At 45.8% G+C, this 8,723-nt stretch overlaps 1 protein-coding gene across 1 annotated transcript in view; it reads right to left on the reverse strand.

Moving 5' to 3' along the window:
• LOC143289064 (putative serine protease K12H4.7) overlaps window positions 1-777 on the reverse strand; it is a 64,157-nt gene extending 63,380 nt beyond the window's left edge. Inside the window, exon 1 of the mRNA XM_076597883.1 lies at window positions 441-777. Coding sequence (XP_076453998.1) covers window positions 441-662 — 222 coding nt within the window. The 5' untranslated portion in view covers window positions 663-777. The remainder of the gene's footprint in view (window positions 1-440) is intronic.
• Between the last annotated feature and the right edge of the window lie 7,946 nt (window positions 778-8,723).

Consider the following 8,723-nt stretch of genomic DNA (forward strand, 5'->3'; position numbering starts at 1 on the left):
ATTAGCAAAAGTGGCTGACATTTTGCTTTGTCATCAGCTTATTAATGGTTTCTCTTACAGCTTAGTCTTCTGTGAAGAACTATGACTCTCAAACTTGGAGACAAAATTGCCCTGGCTCTTAGGCTGCAGCCTTGGGGGCTAGTTGGCCTTTGGGAACCATCCCAATAACGACTGTCCTAAAAGTAAAACCCTCTTGGCTGAGAGAGTGGGAATGTAACTTGGGCAAGACACTCTCCACTATAATCAAATTCTAGCCAAAATAGTCGGGACTGCAGTTGCTATCTCCGTTGTTCTGATGGTCATAGTCGGACACGACTGACTATCACATATCATATATATATCATATAGTATGTACAATGATGGGACACACACACACACACATCACCACATTATCAGGGTTAAAAACGACAACAACCAACCAACAAACCGAAAATGCTGACCTGTTGGAAACTGCGAGAGTCGGCACTATCAAAATGGTTTAGTGTCTGGTTGAACCACAGGTCAGGAGACAATGGAGTTCCCTGATTGTCCTCCGAACGAGGTGGTGGAGGAACCAGCCCACCTCGCGGCCGACCACGGAAAAATCGGGGTGTCCAGGCATCCGATGTACTGAGCATGCATACTAAAAATATCACGACCTCGTTTATACCCAGGACCTGCATCTTTTGAAGCCTATTCGCCTTCAGTCAAGTCAGTGTTTGGACAAGCAGGAAGCTGAAAAGTCCGCTGGCCAAGTCTCTGTCCAACAGTCAGTCACAATGCGCGTGTGCTAAGCAGCATGACAAGCATGTGATAGTCACATGATCAGCAACGTGCTATTTTGGGAAGGGAGGATTTTGTTTGTTTGTTTATTTTTGTTTGTTTGCATTTTTGGTATTCATGATTTTTACAACTCTTCCCGAGCGCAGCTTTATCCGACTTTATAAGGACACTTTAATTGAATGGTCTTTTGGAAATTATGTCATTTTCAATTGACACTGCAGCTGACTATCGTTTCACCCACACTGCGACTGGATGAGAGACGAAAGGCCTTTAAAAATTTTTTTTTTTTTTTTTAGGTAAGGCACTCACTGTTCGACATACGCAAACATTAGAATAAAATAGAAACAAACTGAAGGTGAGTAAGTTACGAGTACTTTAACAATTAAGTATGTACGGCAATATCTACATTTCTTCCCCCCCCCCCCCCCCCTCCCTCCTCCCCCCCCCCCTCTCTCTCTCTCTCTCTCTCTCACACACACACACACACACACACCAAAAGCTACATTTCTTCCCTCACACACACACACACACACACACACACACACACAATACTCTCCTCATCCCATCTCTAACCCACGAATTCGTCCAAATTCCCACTTCCACCCCAACCCACACTCTCGGAACCCCCTTCCGCTCTCCATCTCCCCTCCACCCTCACTGCATCAGCTTCCATCTCAGTCACAGCTATTAAGATTCTAAAAACAATACCCACATTACAATTACATGAACACTCACAATCCTCACTCCACCCACCCATACATGTACACACAGTTACTCCACACACACTGACAAGCAATTCATTGCTGCTCAAAAATAAACAAGGTAAAGGACTGTAGGGTAAATGACAATCAATCAAACGAAATACACACACACACACATACAAATATAGCACACACACACACACACACACACACACACACACACAGAATAAATCCAAGCCCAAATGTCTTCATTTTCCATTAAAAAAAACAACAACACACTTTAGAATTGGCTTATACTTAGGGTTATATATCATTGTTTTACTCTTAACCTTTGGAACTCATTTATGCTTAGGGTTATATATAGGTGCGGGTGTATATGATGAGGACTGCTGAACTGCCTGATAATTTTGTTTATTTTGTTAGCTTTTTTGATAATGTGTTTATGTATATGTAGCCGGGTTGGCTATGATCTTCGTTGGGCCAGCTTAGCAGACGACTTTTGTGACTCGCCGAAGGTTACTAAGGAAGTTTGTAAATCGGTCACAAGTTATCTCCCTTTACAGGGAACCGTATAATTTTCATCAATTTGTTAAATTATAAACACTTCTTTATAGATGAGATCATAGTTTTTATGTTATTGGACTTCAGAAAGATCATACTTCTCAACTGTAATGATATCATTTGGCCAGAAAGCCTATAACTCTTTTAAAACTAATATTTATGTGAATGAGTTTTGGCGCGATCTTCGAAATCCACTCTGTTGAAACATACAAAATGCCTTCTTTTTCTATAAATTGATATAGTTGCCGTGGAATCTAGATTGTGCATTAAAATGTAAATGATTAAGCTTTCTTCTCGTATACTGCTTACCGTGTACACCTAAGTTATAGGCATGCGATGGTGTGGTGTGGTTCTTCCGTCGGGATCGACGAGGACCATCTAGTCATCCTGGGGGTGGGTGGGTTGGGCTCTGTGGGTGCGCAGATGACTGGTCAGGCCAATTCGCGCCCGGAAGGTTCTGACGCAGTGTGGACAGGGGATGGTGGCGGCTGTCGGGGACTTGCTGGCCCTGCTTTTCCTGGCCTGTCTGCGTTGCTCTGCTACAGCGATTCTGTTGGCCTCACAGGATTTGGCGCCTTTGTCACCGGACAGCTGAACGCCACTTTGGTCTGTCCATTGCATTCAGCTCCCATGTGTCGTGACTGATGTTGAAGGCCTTCTGAGAAGCTTTCAGAATGTCTTTAAAGCGCTTCTTTTGGCCTCCATGGTAGCGCTTGCCATCGTGTTGGAGTTCGCCGTACACTGAGCAGTTTCTTGGGGAGCTGGTGGTCTGGCATGCGAACTACATGGCCTGCATCAAGATGGTGCAGATGCTGGGCAAGTTTGCACGAGTGAGCACCTCTGTGTCAGGGATCTTCTCTTGCCACTTTATGCTGAGAAGTTTTCTGAGGCTGGTGGTGTGGAAGTGGTTCAGCTTTTTGGCGTGGCGTTTGTAGACTGTCCATGATTAACATCCATAGAGCAATGTGGTGAGAAATATGGCCTTGTATACTTTGAGCTTCGTCTCCAGGGTGATGCCTCTCCTGTTCCAAACGTTCTTATGGAGTCTGCCGAAGGCATCGCTGGCTTTGGCGAGTCTGGCATTCACCTCGTCGTCGATGACAACTGTGCGAGAGAGTGTACTGCCCAGGTATGTGAACTTGTCCACCGCGTTCAGTCGTTGCCCGTTGATGAAGATGTTTGGTTCAACGTAAGGCTTTCCTGGAGCTGGCTGGTGCATCACCTCAGTCTTCTTTGTGCTGATTGTGCGGCCAAAGTTGTCACAGGCTGCAGAGAACTTGTCGACGCTGTGTTGCATGTCAGTTTCGGAGGCAGCGTTGACAGCGCAGTCATCAGCAAACGGGAAGTCGTTGACGGTGTCTGTCCTCACCTTGGTTTTTGCTTGAAGCCTCCTGAGGTTGAAGAGTGAGCCATTTGTGCGGTACCTGATGCCAATGCCTACGTCAGCGTCTCTGAAGGCATCTGTCAGCATGGCTGAAAACATGAGACTGAACAGGGTGGGGGCAAGAACACACCCATGCTTGACTCCGTTGGAGACAGGGAATGGTTCTGAAGTCTCTCCGTTGTCTTGGACTCGGGCCAGCATCCCATCGTGTAGTTGCCGTATGATGGTGATGAACTTTCTGTGACATCCGTACTTCGCCATGATTCTCCAAAAGCCATCTCTGCTAACAGTATTGAAGGCCTTGGTCAGATCGACATAGGTGGAGTAAAGGTCGGCGTTCTGTTCCTGACACTTCTCCAAGAGCTGCCTGGCAGCAAACACCATGTCGATAGTCCCGCGTTCTTTCCGGAAGCCACACTGGCTCTCTGGTAGGAGACCTTGCTCAAGGTGCGCTATGACACGGTTGAGTAGCACTCTGGCCAGAGTCTTGCCTGCGACGGACAGCAGGGATATTCCACGATGGTTGTCACAGGCCTGACGATTTCCTTTGCGCTTGTACACGTGTATGATGGGAGCGTCTTTGAAGTCCTGTGGAACTGTCTCATGCTGCCAGATGAGCTGGAACAGCTGATGAAGCTTCTCAGTCAGCGCCATACCACCTTCTTTGTAGACCTCAGCTGGAATGGAGTCTGAGCCAGGGGCTTTACCATTGGATAGCAGACGGATAGCTTTCTGGGTCTCCTCCAAAGTTGGAATGGCATCCAACGACTCACTGACTGGCACCTGGGGGAGTCGGTCGCTGGCTTCATCATTGATGGTGGAAGGGCGGTTCAGTATGCTGTCAAAGTGTTCAGCCCATCTCTCAAGGATCCCGTCCTTGTCAGTGATTAGGGTAGAACCATCAGCACTGAGGAGTGGAGCAGATCCGGAGGTTGTGGGACCGTAGACTTCTTTCAGGCCGTTATAGAAGTTCTTCATGTCGTTCCTGTCTGCAAAGCCCTGGATCTCATCAGCTTTGTTGCTCAACCAGGAATCCTGCATCTGCCGCAGCTTCCGCTGGATGGTGCTGCGTGCACTCTTCAGTATGTCTTTCTTTGACTGTGACTTGGGATCTTCAATGTGGGCTCTGTAGGCTTGGCGTTTGTCTTCCAGCAGCTGCTTGATCTCAGTGCAGTTCTCATCAAACCAGTCTTTGTGCTTCCTGGCAGAAGGCCCAAGGCACTCCATGGCAGTGTTGTACACCATCTCATGCAGTGCGCCCCATGCTGCCTCCACATTCTGGTTGTCCAGTACGGTGGACTCAAGGCGTTCCTCCAGGGTGTCAGCAAAGCTCTGCTTGATGTTGCCTAGCTCCAGCTTGTTGACATTCAGGCGTTTGGGTGCTTTCATGCCCTGAGGCCGTCTCTTGGGCTGGATGCGGAGGTTGAGCTTGGAGACGATAAGGCGGTGGTCTGTCCAGCACTCAGCGCCGCACATGGCCCTCGTGACTCCTACGTCCTGCCTGTCCCTCTTCCTGACAATGACAAAGTCGATGAGATGCCAATGTCCAGAGCGAGGTTGCATCCATGACGTCCTGTTACGGGTAGGGAGGCAGAAGACGGTGTTTGTGATAAGAAGGTTGTGCTCGGCACATGTCTGGAGAAGTAGTTGACCATTGCTATTACAGTTACCAACCCCATGCTTCCCAATCATGCCTTCCCAGGAGGTGCTGTCACAGCCAACTCTCGCGTTAAAGTCACCAAGAATGATGAGCTTGTCTGCGTTGGGAACAGTGGTGATGACAGCGTTCAGGTCCTCGTAGAACTTGTCCTTGATCTCATCCGGGTTGGTCATGGTGGGCGCGTAGGCGCTGACAATGGTGGTAAACTTCTTCCCGTTGCATAAAGGGAGTTTCATCGTCATCAGGCGATCGTTCACTCCTTTCGGGGGGCCAGCGAGCTTGCCAACGAGGGTTGTCTTCACTGCAAAGCCAACTCCAGCCTCACGTCTCTCTTCAGGTCCGCGACCACTCCAAAAGAAGGTGTAGCCTGCGCCTCGCTCACGGAGTTCGCCTTCTTCTGCCAGTCTGGTCTCACTTAAGGCAGCGATGTCGATGTTGTACCTGGCTAGTTCACTCGCAATGAGTGCTGTGCGTCTCTGTGGTCTGTCCGAGTCGCCTCTGTCCAGAAGCGTACGCACGTTCCATGTGGCAATGGTCAATGGGGTGCTCCTTGTTTTCTTCTTTCTTTCCTTTGTGTGTCGACCGCTTGAGTAGGGTCCCCGTCAGCCGCGGTATGCTGACTAGGGTGGTGTGGAGCAGGCAATGTTTAGGGCACCTTTTCTAGCCCCTTCCTCATGCCATGGAGGTGAGCAGTGCTGTCCTGAAGAGGGCTGCTCAGTCGCTCAGGGGGCTGCCGATCACCGCTGCTCCAGTCGGTGAAAAACGACCCTATGGCTTGAACCACCTGTGTGCAGGTCCGCGGCTACGACTGCCAGTGTACCCACACCTGTCGCTTCGTCGCTCCTCCTAAGTTAATTGCATGCGATGGTACTAAATGTCTGACAGCATTTCGGCCCCATAAAACTATCTCTTCTTCAAGTCATTGGAATTCGTCAGTGCCGAATTGAGCAAAATATGTTTTTACAATACCTAGACATTTTTATAGCGTGTCTTGCAGATGTTTGCATTTCTGTTATCAATCTGATTAGTATCATACATGTGTAGTTGTGTTGTAGTTGGTTTAAACGAAGTATTTCTTTGTCGATCACAAGTGCCAAAAGCAACACCAAGCGGTGCCGACACGGGAGCTGTCCGTTGAGTTTTCTCTTGAATTTTGACATGAAAAATCTTTACTCTCGAAGCAGATTCTATAGATGATTTTTTATATAGTTGGAAATTCAGGATTTTCAGTTACTTAACTGTTGCAATCATATTACATATCGCGACGTATTAATTGTTGTAATGTACAAAATGATACATGAACTCGTTAAAAGCTCGTTCATTCAGTGACTATTTTTGACTCACTTGTGTAAACAATATTGTTTTAAACAAGATGACTGGAAAGAACTGAATTTTTCCTATTTTTATGCCTAATTTGGTGTCAACTGACAAAGTATTTGCAGAGAAAATGTCAATGTTAAAGTTTACCACGGACACACAGACACACACACACACACACACACACACACACACACAACCGAACACCGGGTTAAAACATTTAGTACCATCGCATGCCTATGACTTAGGAGGAGCGACGAAGCGACAGGTGTGGGTACACTGGCAGTCGTAGCCGCGGACCTGCACTTTCGTAGACTACTTGGCATCTCCTACAGAGACCACATCACTAACACGGAAGTGAAGAACAGAATCAAGCAAAGTATTGGACCCTACGAAGACCTTCTGTCCATAGTGAAGAAACGCAAACTTAGGTGGTATGGACACATCTCCCGATCATCTGGTCTTGCCAAAACGTTCCTGCAAGGCACCGTACAAGGAGGCAGAAGGAGAGGACGGCAGAAGAAGAGATGGGAAGACAACATCCGGGGGTGGACAGGCTTGACGCTCGGTGACGCCCTGAGGAAATCAGAAAACCGTGAAGAGTGGAGAGGGGTGGTGGTCAGGTCAGCAGCGGTGCCCCAACGGTCTGAACCCAGACTACGGGAGAGGTGAAGGTGAAGGTGAAGGTGTAAACAAAGTGAGTCTATGTTTTAACCCGGTGTTCGGTTGTGTGTGTGTGTGTGTGTGTGTGTGTGTCAGCATCATGAAAACCATAACGGGCGTCATGACGTCCTCAATCTCTGAACTGAAATCAATATTGTCAAATTGCCGTGTGAATTCCAAATGAATGTATGTAAGGTAAATGTGTCTTTATTTTTTCTTTTCCTGAAGTACATTAGACAGATACTCTTTATTCTATGTATCTATTCACTTATGCAGACAGCAGGATGTAATGATGATGGGTGTGGCGCAGGCCTATTTCGCTTTTTGCAATGGAACTGTATAAGTAAATGTAATTTTGACTATCTGATCCATTTTCTGCAAGATCACAACTATCATACAATTGCCCTCCAGTCCCTCAATTGTTATAAAAGCAATCTCCCTAAGTTAGAGGGTTACTTCTACCCTCCAGTTATTGATGAAACAGAGCGCAAAGGAAAAGTTAAAGTTGCAACCTATATTTCAGATTCAATCATATATAAAGCTAGAAAACCACCATGTTATAGTATAGACAAACGTTTGTATTCTTCAACTATAGAGCTTTCTGTCTTAGATAAAACATTAATTGTAGTTAACTGTTACTACCCTGATGGAGTTTCAAGAGGTGAAGCTGACTGGTTAATGGATTTAGATTTATCCCATAGCTGGATAATTCTAGGGGATTTTAATGCGCACCATGCCTTGTGGTCGGACAAAAATTGCGAATTCACAACCAACAATGAATATCTAGCGAATACCATAGTTCATTCTAACTTAACTATATTAAATGATGGTTCAATAACAAGAATCGCTGATCGGGCAGATCAAAAAAATTCTTCAATAGACATCTCTTTGGTGTCGACTGATATAAATCCATACTGTGAATGGCAAGTTCTCAAAACACCACTGGGGAGTGACCACCTTCCAGTTGAAATGGTATTATCCGTAAAACATGAGATCATAATTAAAGATAATATGGGGTTGAAATATAATGAAAAGAAAGCAAACTGGGATCTGTTTGGTAATATGCTGGCTTATTACTCTGCTGATTTAAATTTCAACACTGATGTTACATCACAAGAAGATTTAGAAATTTGTTATCGGTCTCTAAGGAATGTTATTCTGAAGGCTGCTGATGGTTCAATTCCAAAAGTAAAGTATATAGCCAATCCAAAACGGTCTGGTAATCCTTGGTGGAACAGCTCATGTGAAATAGCAGTCAATAAGAAAACAGAGGCTTTCAAAAACTGGCATAGGTATCGAAAAATCGAATCCAAAGAAAGAGTATCAGAACTGCACAACAAGTATAAACAGGCTAATAGTTTTAGTAATAAAACAGTGGCTGCTGCCAAAAAGATGTACTACACAAATCTGATTAACGACTGTACTAGCAACCCAACTGCCTCTTCAAAACTGTGGGGAGAAATAAAGCAAATAAAGGGTGTCTATAATCTTCCTGATCCTCCTTTATATGAAAATGATATTGTGTATAAAACTAGGGAAGAGAAAGCCGAGTTATTTGCGGATACATTCGCAAAAATGAGTCAGACAGAATACTTGCCATCCTATGAGCAAAAGAGAAGGAAACAGTTTGAAGATATGAACTGCCCCTGTGAAATGGATAAGAATGATAGCAGTG

Source organism: Babylonia areolata, chromosome 13 (assembly GCF_041734735.1).
Source record: "Babylonia areolata isolate BAREFJ2019XMU chromosome 13, ASM4173473v1, whole genome shotgun sequence".
Taxonomy (NCBI): domain Eukaryota; kingdom Metazoa; phylum Mollusca; class Gastropoda; order Neogastropoda; family Buccinidae; genus Babylonia; species Babylonia areolata.